This window comes from Hipposideros armiger, unplaced genomic scaffold, assembly GCF_001890085.2.
Source record: "Hipposideros armiger isolate ML-2016 unplaced genomic scaffold, ASM189008v1 scaffold_133, whole genome shotgun sequence".
Lineage (NCBI taxonomy): Eukaryota > Metazoa > Chordata > Mammalia > Chiroptera > Hipposideridae > Hipposideros > Hipposideros armiger.
The window spans coordinates 2347525-2369533 of record NW_017731483.1 but is presented as its reverse complement, the minus strand read 5'-3'; the positions used below and the strand labels follow the sequence as shown (position 1 = coordinate 2369533).

Here is a 22009-nt window from a genome sequence, read left to right as displayed (position 1 = left end):
TCAGAATCTTGTTAAAGATGCAGACTCTGGCTCAGTAGCCCTGGGTGGGGCTTGAGATTCTGAATTTTTAATAAGCTCCATGTTTCTAATAAGTTCTAGTAAGCTTATTAAATAATAAGCTTAACAATTCCTAATAAGCTCTGATAAACACCTAATAATGTGATGCTCACCCTGCATATAGACAACCATACTTTGAGCACCAAGATGAGCACTTGTTATCTCAAAGTTTTCCCTTGGCCATTGCATTAAGACAGTGTTTCTATTAAAATCTACAGATAAATTCATTTAAGCCCTGACTCAAAAGCAAGATCTCTTTCTGTTCTGGGTTGCTTTTTTTTTTTTTTAATGAAGCACGTGGGGCACGCAGAGCATGATGGGGCACATAGCCGAGGTGCACAGCACAAGGTGGGGCATGTGGAAAGGGTGAAAAATGGGACTGGGACTAGCGATGGGGCACGTGATTGGTGGCAGTGCGGCACGTGGCGGGGGCACCACGTGGCGGGGGCACCATGTGGTGGGGGCCACTGGAGAGGACAAGGCCCCAGCAACGACTTGGGCATGTCCCTGGAAGGGTCAGGCCTTGCAGCAGTGGGTTATTTCCACCTTCTTCCGTCTTCCCTTCTTCTTTGCATTCCTGAGGAACTTAGGCCCGGACAGTTTTAACGTCACACTGCCCAGTTCTGGCCAACGTAGAACCTCCCCTGAGCTCCAGCGCTCCAGGCTCCTGTGTCCAATTGCCTTTTTCACTGCACACTGCCTACAAATCTGTGGGCACAGGATGAGTGCCAGGCCCATCCATGCTGGGGTGGGCACCTAGATTTCCCCTCAAAACCACTCATAAGACAAGGGAGAGGGGAGCCATGAAGAAAGACTTCCTCCATGCACACCTAGAAAGATGTAAAAAGTCAGATCGGATGCCAGCATTGTGTGCATTTGTTTATGGTTTTTATACTGCATTCCACTTACACCATTAAAAGGGTTTGAGGCGGCTTAAAATAAATCTGCACAGGCAACACAACTGAGAAGACTAGAAATTTTAAAAAGACACGGCAGAAAACTTGAAAATTAGGATCATGGGACTCTGAGAATCTCATGGGAAATAAAGACGCTTGCTTTATAAAAGTGAATATATGCATACACCCAACAGTTTGCATATCATTTCAGTGGGTGTGTGGGTCCCCCGGAAGGTCATTCAGAAGCCCAGGTTAAGAATACCCAACACTGAATAAGGAGAGATAATTATGCCAGTAGCCTGGCTGAAGATGGCAACTGTATTTGGATACTCACATCAGCTCTGAGATGTGTCATGACAGCCAGGGGAAGAGGGAGACAAGATGAATTGGAGGACATTTCATGTCTGATACAAAAGAACACCAGTTTTTCAGGAAAGAGAAATGGTTTCTTGTCCCTAATTCTCAGAGTGTATTGACGTGATGGACACTGGATTGGAAGGCAGTTTAGCACAGTGATTAAACAGGTGGGCGTTAGAGTCCACCTCCCTGGATTGAAATCTAAGGTCTGCAGTTACTGGTTGTGTAAACTCAGGTGATTTGTAACTCCCCATGCCTCAGTTTCCCCATCTATAAAGCAAGGCTGTTGTGCGGACTAAATTAGTGATTCTATGTAAAATGCCTAAGACAGCACCTGGGATGTGGTTAGCATTATATGAATGTGAGCTACTATGGGAAGGCAGCATAGAGTAGTGACATGCGTATAGTCCTGTTGCCTGCCTGGATTCGAACCTGGCTCTACTACTTACTGGCTTCGTGACCTTGGTCAGTATCCTGGGTTAAATAGTCCCTCCACCCCCAAAGTCATTCAGAATGTGACCTTATTTGGAAATAGTTTCTTTGCTAATGTAATTAGTTAATGAGGTCATACTGGGGTAAGGTGAGCCCCTCAGCCAGTGACTTCTGTCTTTATAAGAGGAGGAGAGGACATAGGCAGGAAGAAGGCCATGTGACGATGGAGACAGGGATTGGACCGATGCGGGTACAAGCCATGGAGTGTCAAGGCTTGTTGTGTCACCAGAGACTAGGAGAGGCATAGAACAGAGTCTCCCTTAGAGCTCCAAAGGAACCAACCCTTCTGACATCTTGGTTTCTGATTCCTGGCCTTCTGAACTGCAACAGAATAAATTTAGGTTTTTTTAAGCCATCTAGTTTGTGTAATTTGTTATGGTAGCCCTACGAAGCTAATACAGTCAGATTAGTGCACTTCGATTTCTTCATCTGTAAAATGGGAATTAAAAAAGTACCTACATCGCAGAGTGAATTAAGATTGCATGAAATAATCCATGAAAATGCTTATCGCTATGGCTGTGATGCAGTGTGGACAGAATAGTGCTTGTTATTAGAGGGTGCAGTGACACAATGGGCGATAATAGCCTCAAGGATGGTGTTAATAGGAGCCTATTGTATGTCTACACTAGGATTCATTTGCCCAGTGCCCCATAGATGAACTTTTATGTGATTTTTAAGTATTTTTGCTAATCTAGATAATAACCAGGTAATTTGTACATCCATCGTTGTACAATTCATTGACTCAGCTGGTAGGATGAGGTCCTAGAAGTGGAATTGCCAAGTCAAAGGCTGTGTGCATTTGGACAGATACGGCTTAACTTGCCTTGACAGAGGGTGCACCAATGGAGACTTCTCTTCCTTCTGAGAGTGCTGGTCTTCCGATTATCTTGTGAACACTGGGAACTCTCTGACTTTTTCATCTTTGTCAGTCTGATAGAACTGATGTCTCACCTCTCAATTGACTTTTCTGTAAATATGTGTGGGCTTCATTATCTGTTCATAGGTGTATTAGCCACTTGTATTCTTATGTGAATTGCTTGTTCATTTCCTCTTCCTAAAATTTCACTGGGCTATTCTATCTATATATTTTTTGTAGGAACTCTTTGTCTGGTAAACAAATTAGCCCTTTGTTCAACGTGCAGCAAATATTTCCCCCCTGTTTTGCCATTTACCTTTTGGCATAGTTCATGCTAATTTCATATTGGTTTTTCAGAAAATACAAACATGTGACTTCATAAAGCTATATCTTATGTTAACACCTGCTGTGAGGCAAGGTGACAAAGTTTGTGTTTGTAAAATGGAGAACAAGAATAGGAGTTCCACAAGCTTTTACAAGCCAATGGTTTTGACTTATGCCTGTCAAAGCCAATAATGAATGCTAGGCATTCATTCATTCATTTATTCAACTAACCCGCCTGAAGCACCTGAGAGGTGACTCAGACACCATGATGATCTCAAGCGACGCAAAATGAAAACACACGCCAGGCCTTTCTAATTTAAACCATTTGACAACGTTGATGGACTTGTGGACCTTCGGGGCTCGGTGTGCCTTGGGATGGAGCTCGTAGCAACTGCACAGAGTGATGGAGCCATGCACTGGGTTTAGTGTCTCTGCTTTTTCAGAAGGTACTTTCCCTTATGACTAAGAGAATGAGATCAGCCAGAGAAAATAAATGTCTACAGGCCCGAGAGCAGTCTTTTAAAGATAGCTGGTCTCTGAGTGCCCATCCTGTCCACTCAGTGGCCCCAAACATGTCCTTCATAACAGAGTCAGACCTTAAAGGGCCTTACGTCTCATCTTGTCACTTCCCCAACAGCCACGTACCCACTGTAGTTTTCTATTTATGTGATGTTCAAGAACAGTCCAAGCTAATCTAAGGTTTTAAAAGTCAGAATAGTAGTTGCCTTTAAGGGAGATGGACTGGGAGGGGGTGTAAGGAAGCAGGAAATGTCACATGTCTTCATCTGAGTGGTGTTTACATAGGTGTATGCATGTGGGGAAATTCAGTGAGCTGCAGCCTTACTTGTATGCTTGACTGTATATAACCAATTCCTTGTTTAAAAGGAAAAAACTGGCCCTAGAGTGAAAGAGTGGAAGCCCCGAGCTGAGCAGCAGCGTGAAGCTGAGCAAGGCCGTCGTCCCCTTGCTTTGGTCTCTGTAATTTTATTAATGCAGCTGGGATCACACAGTAACTTTGGGGGCCAGTGCCTCACACTGTTGACTTACGGTGGGGGTGACAGTCACTTGAGAACCCCCACCTCTTTCTCATGGCTGTTCAGCACATCCCCCCCATCTAGTGCTTATGGGGGTGGCTTGTTGGGCTGCAGCATCGTGGGACTGAGGAAGGGGGATGCAACCCAGCAATCTGAACCGCAGCACCCTTTATCTCATTCCCTCTTCACAGCACCCCTTGAGAGGTACCTGTTATGCCCTCACTTAACAAGTGAATCCACGAATCTCAGAGGCACTAAGTGACATGTCTAAGGCTGCCCAGCCAGCTAGAGACAGGGCAGGGCCTTTAGCCCAGCTCTCTGTGACTCCAGTCCAAGCTTTCACTTTTCCCCAGGCTGACCTGACAGGAGGCTCATCTTTAAAGTGGGGCTAATGGCCCAGCTGTACCCACTCTGAGGGTGGTGGGTGAATTAGACAATGTGTGTGATATCACCCCAGGGATTTCAGGGTAAGTCTTATCCTCCCAACTTAACTGTAAGCTTTCTGAGGGCTGGGGACTCTCTTATTAATTTCTGTCTCTCCCACAAAGGCTCACCATGCCCTGTACAACCTGGCTCCTCAATAAGAACTCACTCAATGAATTATGTTGTGGAAATCAGATCCAGAGAGGTACAGCACCTTGCTCCAGGTCACACAGCAATTCCTCAGCCAGAGTGGGGACTTGTAACCAGGTCTCCTGACTCCCATCCCAGGGCTCCTTCTGCCACCGCCCAATGTCCCCAGCTTCCTATAGACCCCGGGGACTGGAGATCCCAATGGGTTGGAAGATACTAGGGAGGCAAAGGACCATCTCAGATGAGACAAGGCTGAGCCTGGCTCTGGGGCCGTCAGGGTGTGTGTCCTGGGATGGGAACGGGATGTAGGCTATGCAGTTGCACAGAGTCCTGCTCTCAGAAGGACTCTGTACTTGATTGAATGCTCTGCAGACACTTTCTTGAAATTCTCAATTTTATCTTTGGGTTTATATTTTTAAGTGAAGCCCCGTGAATAATGAAGCACGCACCAGGGTCTGAAGCCCCAGCTCACATGAGGTCCCACCCCCTCTGTGCTTCCTGGGGGTAGGTTATGAGACTCTGGCTGCCTCACTTCCTGGCACCCCCAGGTCCTGCCAGCCTCCTCTTCCCACCCCTGCCCAGCTACCACTGGGGATCTCTGCTCTGCCCCCATAAGTCCAGCTGGCAACTCTGCAGACCAAGCCTTTTGTCCACCCCTGATCCAGGCACCTACTGTCCTGGCGCAGAGGTTGCACTACCCTTGAGATCGCCCTCTTTTGTGTGCTGGGGCAGTGGCCCGTGGGAAAGAGAGATGCCTGACTTGGGTGCCCTGCCCCCACCAGGGCCGGGCATCTGTCCTGCACCTGGCGGGGGAGGGAAACTGGCCACCAGTGGACTTGGTGTGCATGATCTAAGTCGAAGCACACGGGCACCTGTGTAAATGGCAACATTTAATAATAAATAATATAAACTCCATGACAGATCCAGAGAGAGACGATGAGAGAAAGGAAAAACTTTGTGTCTTATTACCTTTAATGGCATTTCCCCACCATTTTTTAACAAAAGCACCCCAGTGTCTTATTTTGCACTGAACCCAGCAAATTCCATATCCAGCCCTGCCTGGGAGAATCAGCAGTGCAGGGGGCATGGCTCAGGTGTCATGCGGGGGCTCCCTGGGGAAGCGGGAAGGCAGGACTTTGGGACCTAGGTGGCTGGGAGAGCTTGGCCCTCTTGGTCCAGCTCCCTCCCTCTCTCTGTCTGTCTGGGTTCCATCACAGGTGACAACACACCCCAAGTCACACTCACTTCTTGCCCAGCAGGAGACATGAAACTGCAGGCATGAAAATAGTTGTTGTTTTATAAGCTGCAAAGGTCCCTGCACATTGGAGTGGTTGTTGGTATAATCATTGCATCACATTTTATGACCCTGTTCTAAAACAAACATTGAGGAAGTCCCCCCAAAATTCCATTACCCACTTGTTTGCCCCTTCTACACCTTGCTGCCCTCCCCAATCGAGGGCCGGTTGAGTTTCTTCCTTTTCTTTGGCCTGGGATAGAATTTGATTATCCACCCGGCTCCTGGGGGCCTGTCCCTGAGGCTCTCCCTGACTGACCTGCAGTCATGGCACCTTGACTTGGAGTCAGGCCAGGGCTGTGGAGCTGGTCAGGTGTGATTGTTGCCTTCACCCTCCCAGCCTGGGGGGCTGAGAGGTGTGGGAACCACAGTCTCCTCAGCAGGGGAGGGAAGCCCTGCCTTCACAGGGCTGCACAGAAGACTGTGGGAAAGAGGCCACAATTCACCAATAAGGAAATTGGGGGCGCTATGTGGAGGGGCAGTGAAGTGAGGACTTAGTGCAACTTCAGACTACATGGAAACTGTGTGCCTCAGGCTGACAGAACAGCTTGAGCACAGCCCAGAGGACTGAAATTTCAGGGGCACTCAGGGACAAGTGGTCTGGAGCCTCAAACCCCAGGCTGGGGAGTTTGCTCTCTGTCTGTCATAAAGGGAGCTGTGGATGGTGGCTTTCAGCTCGTGAGCAGCATCAGAATTGATTTTCAAAAAGATCATTTGGAGTTTGAGTTGAGTGTGGACAGGAAGGTAAGAGAACTGAGGCAGGGAAACCACTTGGGAGCCATTTTGATAACATAGCTTTTAAAAAAGGTAAGCATCGTGCAATGGAAGAGGAGGGACGGATGCAAAGGATGTTAAAGAGATAGGACTCTAGTCACAAAAGTGTATGATTCCACTTAGATGAGGCACCTAGAGTAGTCAAATTCAGAGACAGAAAGCAGAATGGTGGTTGCCAGGGGCTGGAGCAAGGAGAGAACGGGGAGTTAGTGCTTAATGGGGCCAGAGTTTCAATTTGGGAAGATGAAAAAGTTATGCACATGGGTGGTGGTGATGGTTGCACAACAATGTGAATATACTTAGTTCTACAGAACCATACACTTAAAACGGCAAATTTTATATTATGTATATTTTTTCATAATTTTAAAAACTACGAAGAGAGAGAGAGAGAGAGAGAGAGAGAGAGAGAGAGAGAGAGAGAGAGAGAGAGAGAGAGGGTTGATGGGCATGGGGACCAACCTGAGAAAGGGGGAGTAGGAAGGGAAGAGTTCAGGCTGACCCCAGGTGAGGAGATGGTGGTGGTGGTGAGGTGGGCCGTGCTCAGAGGTGGGCACGTTGAACCTGAAGGATTCCGAGACAAGTGCCCAGTAAGGAGCCTGAGCTGAAGAGAGACCATCTGAGAGTCATCAGCTTATCTCTGGTAACAGACCTCACATGGGAGATAAGAAGCCCCAGGGGGAGCGTGAGAGTGAGAAGAGGGCAGAGCCCAGGGGAACAGAGGGGCCAAGAAGAATGCATCACCAGAGAGACTGAGAAGGAGAGGGCAGAAAGGAAGGAGGGAAGCCAAGAGTGTTTGCGTGCTCACTCTTGTTTGTCTGCAAGGAGCGAGGGACTCATTCAAGGTACCTGAGTGAAGTGAGGGGAGCGTGGGGAGAGGAGTGGACCCCCTAAGAATTGTGGGAGGACAGGGGCCTTGTGGGAATCCAACATGAGCCATAGCAATCCGGGCCTGAGGGAGCAGGGACTGGGCACTTCTGGGGACACGATGTTCTCCATCTCTCTTTCAGCCCCGTGAATCCACCCTCCCATGAGGACTGTGCCTCCCCTGCACATCTCTTACCTCATGGCCTCAGCTTCCATGTGCTCATCACGGTCACCTCTTTTCACCCCCAGCTTCCTCTGCCATCTTCCCTATTCTTTCCTTATGTCTCAGTTCAATGCTGTTGTTGGGTTGACTTGTTTCCCCCAAAAGACTTACCTGTAAATGTGACCGTATTTGGGAATAGGGTCTTTGCAGATGATCAAGTTCAGATAAGGTCGTGAGGGTAGGCCTTAATCCAGTATGACTGGTGTCCTCATGTAGAGGGGACATTTGGGCAGAGACACTACAGAACTGGGAGACCGCCAGCTTAAGCCTAGGAACATCTGAGGCCACCAGAACTAGGAGAGAGGCATGCAATAGATTCTCCCTTATAGCCCTCAGGAGGAACCAACCCTGCTGACACCTAGATTTGGACTTCCAGCCTCCAGAACTAAGAGACAAATTTCTGTTGTTTAAGCCACCTAATTTGGTACTTTGTGAGGGCAGCCCCACGAAACTAATACAAATGCCAAGAAATAAAGGAACTCATATTCACTCAACTCATCCTTTCTTCTTGTCCCAGGCTACCTCATAGGTCATTGACTTGAGTCAGGCACCCACTCTGTCCAATAGGCTGGGGAGGGGGGTCACACGATTTAAAGCATGGCTGCCCCTAAGAGGTGCCCCTTGAAGGAGGAACAGGGGAGAGACAGCTCTCTCGGAAGGAACAGAGGACATCGCAGGCACTCTGTGTCCCTGAAGCCAAGGGAAGAGAGAGGTACAGGCTTCAGTGATGAGGGATCATGGTCTAAATCTCTTTAGCCAAAGTGTCTTCCAAAAGAGAAGGACAAAGACAGGAGGAGCTGGAGTATGAAGAATCAACTTTGTAAATCAACCTTTCTTCGCCCATCGTTAAGATGTTCACTGTGGCTGAAATAAGAAGATGGCATAACTGGAAAATATTCATTTGAACTTGTGACTCAGATCCTCCTGACCTCTGGGGAAGTACAGACCATAAATCAAGGTGCTACTCCAGCATCTCCTCCCCAACTGTTCCCACAGGCAGAGAAGCCATTAGCAGAAGTGACGGGACCCACTTCAGTGAGAGATTTAAAAGCACGTTTGGTGCTCCAGGAGCGAGCCTTTCTCAGAGCTCTTACTTCTGAAGCTTCCTGACGGATGGCCTCAGCCCTTGACCCGCTAATTTTTACTGTCCAACCCGCCTAGTTTTATTTCCTGGCACAGCTTATAAATTCTTTTTTTTTTTCATATTTAGCAGTGGCTGAAGGCGTCTACTATTGAGAAGCAGGGTGGCCAGATGTGCTGTTAGTGTAATATACACACCAGCTTTGGAAGACTTAAGTTTTTAAATGTGTTTTAAATTTATTGAGCCGCCCTTCTGTTTTTTCTCGCCAGCTCTTACGCAGACCCAGTTTAGAGAGCAGGTGTAGGAGGCGCTGTTCTGCTCTGGGCGGGCCATGTGGGCAGCGCTGACAGCTTCACCCCACTCCCTTCCTCCCTGTCGCTCTCCTCTTGGGCTCCCAGCCCTCCCAGATCTGCTCTGATCTTTCCATGTTAAAGATGGGGAAACAGAGGATTTGAGAAGGGAAGGCACTTGCCCAAAGTTCCAAGGACACTAGACCCAAACCCAAATGTGCTCAATTCCCTCCTAGCACATCCACCAGGTGCAGGGCTAGGCACAGAAACATGAAGGCAAATAAGACACAAGCCCCTACCTGAGGGAAATTGGGGTCTGATGATATATATCGGGGAGCAGGGTTGGGGAGAGGTGGCAACTTCAGCAGCTGCCTCGTAATAATGGCTCCTATTTGTTGAGCCTGCGTTGACCACACAACAGCCCCAGGCTTTATACCTTATTTGCTTGTTGCTACTTAATCCTCCCAACACTCCAGGAGGTGAGTACTGTTACCCTCTCACTGTGTGGATAAGGAAACCCAATCCAGTGATTTTCAGCTTTTTATTTTTAGCAGCTGAATTCTTTCTTCAAGAGATATCTTATATGGAACCCCAAATAAAATCAGGGGCTAGTCCCCTTGCTTAGCCTCTCCCCTTTAGACTCCTGCAGGGACCCTGGAAGGGCTTTCTCAGAGCCTGAGCACTTTCCTGGGCACAGTTTAAAGACCACCCATGTGATGCAATTCGTGGATGTCCCCAAGGGGAATAGGTTCCATGCAGAATTTCCCAGCCCATTAACGATCGTTTTACAGATGAGCAAACAAAGGCCCAGAGGAGGAAAGGAACTCCTCGAGTGTCCCCATGGGAGTTAGTGCCAGAAGTCCTACTCCAGCCAAAGTCTTATGAATCTCAGGCCTGTGTCCATCCATGACACATCTTTTATTAGGAAATGGAGGCCTTTTATCAACAGCTATAAACTACCACCTCTTCTAAGCTATATTTTAAGGCCGAGCTTGTAGTGGGCTCTAGTGACACATGGTTTTCACCTCCGCCCCCCATCTCTTCCCCACCTCCAGTTCCCACACGTCACTGATCACAGGAGAGTCTAGCTTTAGAGAAACCAACCCTGGGAGCCAAGTGGATGAGTGTGGCTTGAAGCTCACAGCTCCAGAGTTTACCCTGGGAGTTCTCCATTCCTCTCAGCTCATTTAACGTGATGCTTCATCGCTTTGTAATATTCACAGGACACTTGACATCAGAAAGGACTGTTTAAATCCTCTGAAATAGGACTTTTAAAATTCAACAGCTCCTTAGAGGGTGTAAGTGGATTGTTAACCTTCTTGTAAGCCCTAAGAAGAAGACTCGATCCTCAGGAAATTGAATGATTGCGCCCCTCAGAGTGACCTCTCTAGAGGTGGCCTGCCATGGAGCTCTGTCCCTCCTTCAATGGGCCCAATAGTTGCTGCCTACTTCTCTCTTCCTTGCTCCTTCCCTGTTCCTTTTTCCCAAGCTGGCTTTAATATGGATTCCTCTCTCCCATGTTCCCTCTTCCTGGCTTATCTCTTCTCCAGGGTCTGTCCAGGACTTTCCCTAATGCTTCTAGTGCAAACCATCTGGGAAATGAGTCTGCTGGAAAAGATCACAAGCATGGGAAGCTCCCAGGGTCCCAAACCTGTCCTAGCTGGTGCTGTCCCCAAGTCCCTTCTTGTGTGAGTCTGAGTACCTCCCTCTTATGATCCAGAGATGAGTTGAAAGCTTTTTCCAAACTTTGTTTCATGAGATTCCAATTCCAGTAATTTCTCAGAGACATGGTTTCATGGTCAAAAGGGCTGGGAAATTCTGCTTGTAACCTACCCCTCTTGAAGACATCCAATGTGTGGAAGCATACCAAAAATTTTGAGACGTCCTACAGTTCAGAGTCCTGTGGAACTTCATATAACCCAAAACCTGTTTGAGTGCCCAAAACTTGCTTTGCAGCCCACCTGAATGATGCTAGTTCAGAGGTGTCTCTGTGAGTTGCTTCTGGAAGCCTCCAACCCCTTCCCTAGGATTTCTTTTGGACCCGAGCTGGAGACCACAGATCCTCTCCTGGCTCTTCTTAGGAAAAGCCAAATTAGGTTATTCTCTGAGAGCCTTCAGGAAGGTTTTTTCCATCTATACCAGAACATTGTCAGCTGCTTTCTTTGGAAGTAAATAGAAATGAATCAAGGGGGGGGGGCATTTATGGTCTGAACATTGCATTCCTAGGGTCTGCTCAAAGGAAGACGTCAGGCCAAGCTGAGCCGTTCTTAGAGAAAAGGGTGGCACTGGGGTTTTCTGTATTTGGGAAGCAAGTTCTTTTTTATCAAGGCAACTGTCACACACTTGGATTTCTCCTACAAATATGTCCACACTTGCACAAACTTCCATTAATAACACGTATCTCTGCTTTCTGAAATGGAGGCTCTTTCTGTTAGCTTAATAAACTACAATTTTAGTTTATTTGTAATTACTTTAATTGTTTTTAATTAACAACACCTCCATCTTTTTGATTGATTAGTTGGTTGTCTTTTCCTAGTTCTTGTTTCTCTGTACTCTGGAAAATCTCACTAGTCATTTCACAGATGAGCCATGGGTTTTATTTGTTTGTTTGCATGGAGTGGGTCTAAAGGACTGCTATGAAGAAGATGATACTGATTGTATTAGTTTACTAGGTCTTCCATCACAAAGTACCACAAACCGAATGGCTTAAACAACAGAAATTTATTGTCTCCAAGTTCTGGAGGCTAAAAGTGCAAAATCAAGGTATTGTCAGGTGTTCCTTCCAAGGGCTGTGAGGATCTGCGCCAGCCTCTCCCCCAGCTTCTGGGGGTTTGCTGGCAAGCTTTGGTGTTCCTTAGCCTGTGGCAGCATCACCCTGATCTCTGCCTTCATCCTCTTCACATGGTATTCTTCCTGTGTGTGTGTCTGTCCAAATTTCCCCTTTGTATTAGAACACTATTCACGTTGGACTAGGGGCCCACCCTTCTCCAGCATGACCTCATCTAAACTTAACTAATTAAGTCTGCAACGAATGTACTTCCAAGTAATGGCAAATCCTTACTTGCAATGTGGTACTGGGCTACTGAGATACTAGGGGTTAGAAATTCAGTATATGAATCTGGGCGGGGGACACACTTCAACCCATAATACCAGTTCTATACATAACACCACATTCCATTCCACTGCATTTAAGGAAGCCCCGAGCTGATAGCTTACCTTTTAGCTGTCAGTTTCAGAAAGGAAGGCTGATGGCTTAGCTCACGTAGGTTGAAGGACAGGTGGGAACAGGCTCAAACATCAAACACAGTGATGCTAGCAGCTTCTGCAGCAAGCTGACATTTTCCATTTTCCAAGAGGAGAAGAGCCCAGAATCTCCTCAGGGCTGTCTGACTGTACCAACAATAGCAGGTAGAGAACTGGAATTGGGTTCATTTCAATTAAAAAAAACTTCCTGTGTGACCCTGGGTTGGGCCCTGAAGAGAGCGAATGAAGCAAACCCAGACCCTGCCATGTGGAAGCCAAGGGAGACAGACATGCAAGCTGTGTGGAGAGGTGTAGACCCAGTGCTGTGGCCACCATGAGCTTTGCCTAGTGAGGGGACACTAAGCCTTCACAGAGGAGGTGACGTGTGAGCTGGGTTTGTCATGTTATCAGACAGTTTCAGCCCAGCCAGCTGGAGGACAGAAGGGCTTAAGGCCCTGTTGTGCCTCCCTGGTTAGGCAAGAGGCAATGTGGTGTAGAGGGGAGCACCTGGGGTCGGATGACAAGGGTCCTGAGTTAAGCCCTAGGCCACCCCTCAGTTTCTTCACTGATAAATGGTTTTAATTAAAACACTCAACAGGGCATAGCATCAGGATCAAATGAATTCACAGGTGTGAAAATATGGTTATGAGAAGTAGCAGATACAGGATCCGAACACAAGTGCTGGGGATCGGATATGCCCTGGGCCATGAGCAGCAGTCTTTTCTAGCAAAGCAGAGTAGCTTGGGATGCAGCAGACATGGACACCAGGCTCCCTGGACCTACGGGCCAATTTCTCCCTTTGAGCCAGCTCCCTGGGGGATGCAATGAGGGATCTGGACGAGGTGGTCTCCTTCTGGTCAGGACACTAGGTGATTCAATGAAAAAAGGTGTTGGAATACAATGGTTTGGGCTCGGAAAGCCACCAGACCTGGGTTCAAATGGTGGTTCTGCCTCTTCTTGGTAGTGTGATTTGTGGGAGTCACTCAACCTCTCTAAGCTCAACGTCCTCATCTGAAAATGGGTTTTATTAGAAAATCCTTGTAAATTGCTTAACACACAGCTTGATATTTGGTAGTGAGAGTTAGCTATTACTGTTGGCTGTTTTTTTATGAGGGTTGAATGAAATATTTTAGGTAACGAGCGTGCAATGAGCGTGCAGACAGCAGCTGCTCAGTTATCGATTTATACTCTCCCCTCTCCCCCCACCCCCGCACCTTGAAGATCAGCTTTGGTAGAGCCCCCAGCATTCATATTTCCTTAGAGGTGAGGGATGAAGGGTGGACAGTTGTATGGAAAACTAGTTAAACTACTTGAAGGATAAAATAGTGTTCAGGTACTCATAAGCCATTTAGAGTCACCTATTACTTGTAATTAGTTTTCATGCCAGTACAATCAATTATGATTCATTAAATCACACGCCCTCAATATTTTTACCTCACACAGTTTTAGTAGGGAATTAGTCCAACTTACTGCAGTGTGCCACTATAGTAATTATTATCCTGACGATTCATGAAATATGCCCAGGCCACCATGTGAATGAGAAGCATTTCTTTGCCCTGACAGCAAATCCAAGAAGGGTCTTTCTAAGATCATTCTCTTTCTGGTAGGTCTTAGATCAGCACAGAAACTCGGAAGACAAAGACAAGTTCGACAATGTCGTACAGACGAGAACTAGAGAAATACCGTGACCTGGATGAAGATGAAATCCTTGGAGCCCTAACAGAGGAAGAGCTTCGGACCCTGGAAAATGAGCTGGATGAGCTGGATCCTGATGTGAGTAGCACTAAAGGGGACCACAGTGTCACAGGCGCAGGGACAGCAACCATCACCGTGTTGGGGAGGGACAGGTGCAGACTCCCTGAAGCCACCACTTCTTTTCTTCTGTGACAATCACATTGGAATAACATTGCCTTGTGTGTGTGTGTGTGTGTGTGTGTGTATTTTGTATGAGTCAAGGTTCTCTAACAGAACCAATAGACATATATACATGTAGAAAGAGATTTATTATAAGACACTGGCTCACACGATTATGGAGGCTGACAAGGACCAAGGTCTGCGGTCAACAAGCTGAAGACCCAGGGTGGCCAATGGTTCTGTTCCAGTCCGAGTCCAAGGGCCTGAGAACCGGGAGAGCTGATGGTGTAGTTTCAGTTGAAAAGCTAGCAGGCTTGAGACCCAGGAAGAGCCGATGTTTCAGTTCTGCTCTTCTCCTTGATATCCCATTACTTAAGTATTGTGATGTAAAATTAGCAATTAAAATTAACAATTAAATACTATGATATAAAATCAATACATCTTATGTTACACAATAAGAGAATAACAGAGGGTAGAAAACAAAGGTATTTGCTTAATGCTCTCACACATACACGCAAACATATTCATAACAAAACAAGGAGGAAATATGACAGTTACAGTCTTGTTTCTCTAACTGGTCACATGGTTTGTAGCTAGTATTTATAACTAACTACCTTCGTCCACTGCCTGTTCTGTATTCCCTTTACTTTTAGCAAGCGCCTAGCTGGTCATGGTTCTTTGCCTGGCTGGATTCCCCAAGCCTTCATCTTGAAGGGTCTGGGCCATTATGAATCCTGCCAGGATTGGGTTGTTGTAGTTTTCCATGGGCTGTAATCACAGGGCATGGTAAGACTAAGAAAGCCCTAAGCAATATCCTATATTGTAGACATATACTTCCCTACTCTCATTGTGTAGCCGCAGTCCAATTTCCCCTTGGCCATGAGGGTGACTCACCCCAGCCAATGCAGAAACTCCATCTCTGTCTATCGATCCAGACGTGCCCAAAGTGGTCAGGTGGCTGGCTTTGCTTCCAGTCCAGTGGAATCATTGTCGTGTCTCCTGATGGAAGCACACATCCCTTCGGAACTCGGACCTTTAGGCCAGCAGACCATAAGGTCACAAAAATGGGAAGCACAAATTTTGCTAGTGAGTCTCTAGGGGTCATAGCGAATGGTGCCACTTCATTTCTACCCTTGATTCCTGGACCTGTGAATCCTGGCTATGGAAGAAGCAGCATCATGTGTTGGACACTGATTCGGCGCATTTATATTCTCCTAGAGAACCTTGCCCCAGCCCTGCAAGGTGTTGCCACATAGCTAGTACTGTACCTGAGTCTGCAAAAGCCTGTTCCACTGTTCTAGCCAGCGAGCTATCAGGATGGTGGGGAACAGGTGTCATGGACTGAATTAGCTAAGAAATAAAGGACTAGAAGGGTCCCTTTCACTAGTTTGATGTTTTTATCATTGCATTTCATAGTTGGCACATTTAAAAAGTGTGTTTAATGCTCAGAATTCGCCTCAACCATCGGGATCACAGAATCTAGATACAGGAGGCTCTCGGGTCATGTCTATGGTTTGGCCATGAGCAGGGATAGGGAGGGAGGGATTCCTCGATGGCCTACTAGACAGGGACCTTCATCTTATATCTCTATCCCAGGTACCCAGGTCAATGCCCGCCCAGCACAGAGAAGGTGGATAATGAATGTGACTGAATTAATTGAATTTTCCATTTGATATATTTTAAAATTAAAGATGGAACATTTCATGCCTTTAAAAAAAAACCTGTCATGGCTCAACTCTAGTTTAACAGTGATCTATAAAAAAAAGAACACTTCTATACCATTTTCCTAACCCTCACGTAAGCACAACTAATGTAGTGGGAGTGTAAGTTAGCAGGAAAAATACAGGACTAGAGGTTAGATGTCCCAGTTCCATCCCTGGCCCTGTCTCTTACTCTCCATGTGACCTTGAACCAGTCCTTACCTAGGTCTCAGTGTCCCCATCCATGCAATGATGGGGTTGGTTTGTCCCTTTCAGGGCCAAGCTTCCATGAGCTTATAACCTGGTCTTATCTCCAGATTTGATTAAATGGCTTCTTTTTAGGTAACCCAGAATCCTTGTCTAGGCATCCTGGGTCCTAGGCCCCATAGAATGACAGATCCCTAGAGCAGCATGCTGTCATCTTGCTCTTCAAGACTCCCCCTGCCCAGCCACAAGGAGATGGTTCCCCTGGTGAGGCTGCGCAGGTTGATTAGAGGCCATGTTGGTGGGAGAACTTTGGGTTCCTCCTTCCCCTGCACCATGGCTCTGCATTAGCCTGAGTTTCAGTCAAGACAAGTGATGTGGGCAAGAAACAATCAAACTTCCAGCTTTATGGCTGTAAAATTATTCTGTTCTAATTCTATCCTAGATCACTGCCACATAGCATTACAAGAACAAACAGCTTTCAAAAGTGCGAACAAAAGGGGGATGTAGCTGCTTATAGGCAACTCGATAAACATGGCTCAGTTACCTGCTGGGCGCCAGACCCTGTGCCAGCCACCGACAGGGGAGCCTGGCGGGGATTCTGTCCTTTAGGTGCTCAGGCCGTGGGAAGCCAGCATAATAATCTGCATCCTAAGCGGGAGCAGACCGGAGCTCAGGGAGAAGCTTAATTCTTGCTGGTGGGAGGCTTCACAGAGCAGGTGATACTGGAACTGGGCTCTGGATTTTTCTAAGTCAAGGATAAAAATAAAGACTTCTAGGCCGAGTGAAGGCCATGAGCAAAGGCCTCTTTTGTAGAAGGTAACTGGGGACAGGGAGTCTCGGTGTGGTTTCTGTGGAGGTTAGATAAGCCTGGAAGGGGGGCTGGGCTAGATAAAGAAGGGAGGGGTTACTGAAGAGTTGGGGTTGGTCTCAATAGGCCCAGGGAGCCTCTGAGGGGTAGTGACTCAGCAGACTTGCTGTCTTGGGACAGATGGGCTGGAGGAGGTGCCAGGGAGGTGAGTGAGAGATGGAAGGGGCTGAGGTGGGAGCTCCCATCGTCCTGGCCAGCTGGTGGTGGGAGAGTTCTTTTCTGAAGATAAGAAAGGTCCCCTGCCCCTCTCCGCAAGCCTTCTACCCTATTGCAGAATCTTTGCTGTTCCCAGGACCGAGAAGCGCAGACCCCAGCGGCCTTGCAACACCTGCTGCCTCTAGCCATTGGGGTTGTGGAGTTGCTCTGAGCAGCTGGGTAGAGATGAGGTTAGATTAGGCTGTGACTGCAAATCGGGCAGGTGATGACAAGTGTCAGAGGCAAGCTTCAGACCTGGGAGTGGGGAGGAGCGGTTGGAGGAGCCCTCTCAGAAGGAGAGTGGAATCCCTCAGGACTGCTTGATTTCTAGCTGGGAGCTCTGCTTCACTTCTTTTTTTTTTTGATTTTTTTTTTTAATTGGGGAATTGGGGGAAGGGGAGCAGAAAAGTTGCTATCCTTTTGTTCTTCAGTCTAGTTGTGGAGGACATTGCTTCACTGGCCCAAGTTGGCATCATCATTGCGCTCTTCCCAGGCGAGGCAGATCAGTCGCCGGCTTCTGGACAGCCGCTCACACTGGCTGCTGGCTACACACGGCAGCCCATGGCAACCCACTGCCACAGGGGCTGCAGCCTACGCCGTCACCGCCAACTCACAGCAGCCCAGCTCCAGGTTAAGCAGTTGTTCAGCATCTTAGCTGTAGAGGGCAGTGTCACTGGCCCTCATATGTGGGATCTGAACTGGGGCCCTCTGGGGTCCCAAACCAGCTCTTAACCATCGCGTTACTCGGCCGGCCCTCTGTTTCATTTTTAAACTGGCAAATGGCTCCCACAGTGCCCCCACCTCAAACATCAGGGTATCTGGCCCCAGCAGCAAGTTCCCAGCGTCTCTATACCTCTCACACAGCCAGCTCCCCCTGAGCCCTTCTCCCAGGTGGTTAACAGGAACGAATGCTTGTGTCCTTTGGAGGGATGGAGAACCTAGAGCTCCGAGAGCTGTCAACTCACCTAATGTCACAGGACCAGGCGTGGAGACTCAGATTTCTAACAGGCTCCTGAGTGCATGCACCTCGCTCTCTGGCAGGAGGTAGGTAACTGTGTATTTGAATTTAGGAGTAGGGCTGGGCAATCTGAGACCTGTGACTCTCACACCATTGTGGTTTCCAAATGGACATTCTCAAAGACCTCTTTCTTTCTAAGTTCAAGGAAAAGAAAAGAGAAATCAGAGAGAGGGTAGGAGATAATAAGGTCCAGTGGATTTTTTTGTCCCAGCCACACAATTGGCTCCTTCACAGAGATGTCTCTGTTACCTGATTTGCAAGTCAGTATGCAAGTTTTAAAAAGATCGAGTGGGCCTCCCTTCTTTCTGAGAGCACAAACATTCCAGCTTACATTTCACCCTCCCTTGGCCCATGTTCTGAAATCGCAGAGCAGGGAGAGGCCAAAGGTATGCAGGCCGTGAGAGGCCTGGAGAGGACACGGGGGACCAGAAGGTGTCCAGCCCTCCAACTTACGGAGCAGGAACTGAGTCCAGTGAAGGGAAGAAACTTACTCTAGGTCACACGACTAAACAGAACCAGACCAGAATCCAGGTCCACTGTCCCCTCTGTTATACTCTATATGTTCCTGTTTTAATTTTTGTTTAACAAGTGCTTATGTGGCCCTTTCTATGTGCAGGTACTGTTTTAAGCACTTGGAAAATATTAAATCATTCAACCATCTTCATAATCCTATGATGCAGACACTGTTATCATCCCCATTTTACAGACCAAAAAAAAAAAAAGCCCAAGAAGTGAAGTAATTTGTCCATGTCCCACAACTAAGCAGTGACTGGGCTACTGTGCTGTAAAGCTTCATGGGAGTCTCCCAGAAGGCAGTCTGAACCACAGATGTGCTCTCGTTTTGTACGGGGGAGGGTGCTATATGCAGAATCATCTTCCTTTCCTTTTGGAAACAACCTGAGATGCAGAAGTTCATGTTCATCCCTGGCTCTGCTTCCAACTTAGCTGGGCACATGCTGTTCCCTCATTGGATCTGTTTTCCTGTCTGTAAAATGGATGCAGTTGACCTAGATGCTTTCTGACACCTCCTTCCAGCTCTAAGCATCCATGCTTTTTTTTTTTAGAGATAATTGACACATAACATTATATTAGTTTTTAGGTATACAGCATAATGAATTGATACTTGCATATGTTATGAAGTAATCACCACAACGTCTAGTTAACTTCCATTATCACGTATAGTTACAATTTTTTTTTCCTAACTATCTATGATTTTATGAGCAATTCCTGGCAGCCTTGTTACCTGAATTCAGCTCACACATGAGGGGGTTACGTTTTCAGTGATGCAATTGTTAAGCTGCCGTATCATGTGACAGAGTGCAGTACGGTGGAGTTGGAAAGCATCTTTGTTTGCAGCAGAGGATTCCAAGCTTGTGCACATTTGAAAAAAAAAAGTCCCCGAAACTTTCTCTCACTCTGCGGCCTGGAAAAACTCGAGCTTATCATGAGATTGTTGCGCTTGGACTCCCGCGGGAGAGGAATGCTCCCTGAGCTAAAAGTATCCGCTGCTGACTGATTCCCCAAGAGGATCTGCCCTTTCTTGTCTCTCAGGAGTTAAGTGGATGCTGCTCTGAAGCCGCGCCAACTCCTCGGTTCAGATTGCCTTTGTACCAGGCAGTGGGGAAAATGGGCAACACCCAGAGATGTTCGAGAATGGCAAGTCACACTGTGACTTGTGCAGGGAGCAGTGTACACGTTCTTGTAGGATCAATAGGCAGTTAACATTTACTGAGTATGCCATGGGCAAAGCCCTGCATGAGTGACCTCATTTAGTTTTCTGAGAGGTTTGGTTATCAGCCCCATCTTAAAGATGGGGAAACTGAGGCTTAGAAAGATGAAGTAACCTGCCCAGGATGCAACACGGGTGGTACTGGGATTCCAGCCTCAACAGTCACGACCCAGTAGCCAGTGTTGTTAACCACCTGTGCGCACATATGGAATAGGACCTAGAAGGGAACAGGGTGGGGAGTTACCAGCAACTTGTTTTTTTCAATTCAATTTCCTTTGAAGTTATGTTATTTTTACTATAAATACTAATCTTAAAGAAAGAAAGAAACCACCAACACAAAGAATTTAACTATAAATATTGTATGTTAGTGAGGCCTTAGGGAAAAGGAGGACTATTTTTTTAAGTGTCTCAGTAAAAAAGATGAAAATATTTGTAGGCGAGATGGCAGAGATAACACCAACCTTGTAAAGAAATTGGGTCCCAAGAGTTGACTTTGAAATCAGCCATTGGGAATCTGTGACATGTTATAACCACAAAAACAATAATGGAACAAAACAGTCCCCCTGCAAAGCCTGATATAATAATAATAAAAACAATAATGATATTAACAATAATGATAATAATATTCTCTCTTAAGGTCTTCTTATATGCCAGGCGCTGTGCTAAGTGTTTTATGAGCATCATCTCCTAAAATTTCCACAGAGATCCTATGAGATTGCTCCTCGTAGGTTGGGATTAGTACCACTCTAAGATAAGTGCAAGTGGATGCCCAGAATCACACAGATACTAAGTGACAGGCCAAATTCAAGCATACCTGCTTCCCTTAGCCCATAATGTGTCAAGAGTTCAGAGAACAGGGGCCATGAACTGCAGGAAGAAATGATGGAGGAGAAAACCTAGAGCTATAGAACCTCAGAGCTAGAAGGACACTTAGAGACAATCGAACCCTCCCTGCCCTACCCCTGCATATACGTACAGGGAGCAAGTAAAGAAACCATGATTTCAGGAGGCCCTCTTGGGCACGTGTCATTTACTCGGTACTTTATGTATCTCGTCAAATCCTTATACCAAACCTATGAGGTAAGTATTGTCATTACCATTTTAGTGATGAAAAATCAAAACAACAGCAACAAAAACCCTGAAGCCCAGAAAGGGGAAAGAACTTCTTCAAGGTCACACAGCAAGTCAGCCAGCAGGAGAATCTGGGACTTCCTGTCCCACTACATGGCTTCCCACCAGACTCCACAAAATTGTGAAATCCTTCCTACTACTAATGCCCCACCTTGTAACCTGTAAGCCGGAGGACGCTCTTGGTCATGAAGAAAGCAGCCAAGTTTGATCCATAGGGCCGTGGTTCTCCCTTCTAACACAAACTGGCAGATTCACAAGCCCAGGATAGAAGTAAACAGTTGAAATGGAAAGAAATAAATCTCTTCTCTAAAAATAGGCATACATCCTTAGAAACACTGCCGGCTGTGCACACAGCCAAGGATGGGCCTGGAGGGGTGAGGGCGAGTAAAGTCAGGTGTCAGTGTGTCCCCACCCCACCTCTGTCTCCTGGTCCCATGACCACCTCCCCATCTTCCCCCTCCCTGCCTGTGCCTGCTGGGGACCACTTGGACAAGGAGTCCTTCACTCAAGTTGGTATCCTCCCATTTTTCAAGGCCTAGCCTCCCGCCCCTCCCTTGCAAAGCCTTCCTGACCCTCCCCTTCCAAACCCCATCACAGCACCTGCCCTACAGAGGACCTTTTGGATTTTGACATTTTTAATAGGAAACATATAGTAAAGTACCAAAGATACCTATGTTTCCATCATCCAAATTTAACAAATATAAAAATTTTGCCTTATTTGATTTAAATCACCCTTAAAAAGAAAAACACATTACTATAAATAAAGTTTAAACCTAGTATCTCCCCCTCCCCCACCCCCCGTATCTTCTCTATCTCTCCTACTCCAGTGAGCACTTCTTTCTAGTTGAGAGGCAGCAAACCAAGCACCCATGACATCAGGCAGGTAATATATATAAAGAGAGGAAGATGGGCCAATTTTCTGGAGGCATGTGGCCATCGTGGGTCATCT

The 22009-nt window shown here is 47.0% G+C and overlaps 1 protein-coding gene across 2 annotated transcripts in view; it reads left to right on the top strand.

The window, feature by feature from the left end:
- Positions 1 to 22009, top strand: part of TMOD1 (tropomodulin 1) — an 80381-nt gene that overhangs the window by 5695 nt on the left and 52677 nt on the right. For both annotated transcript variants that reach the window (XM_019649488.1, XM_019649487.1), the window contains exon 2: positions 13966 to 14131. In XM_019649488.1, coding sequence (XP_019505033.1) covers positions 14012 to 14131 — 120 coding nt within the window. In that variant the 5' untranslated portion in view covers positions 13966 to 14011. The remainder of the gene's footprint in view (positions 1 to 13965; positions 14132 to 22009) is intronic.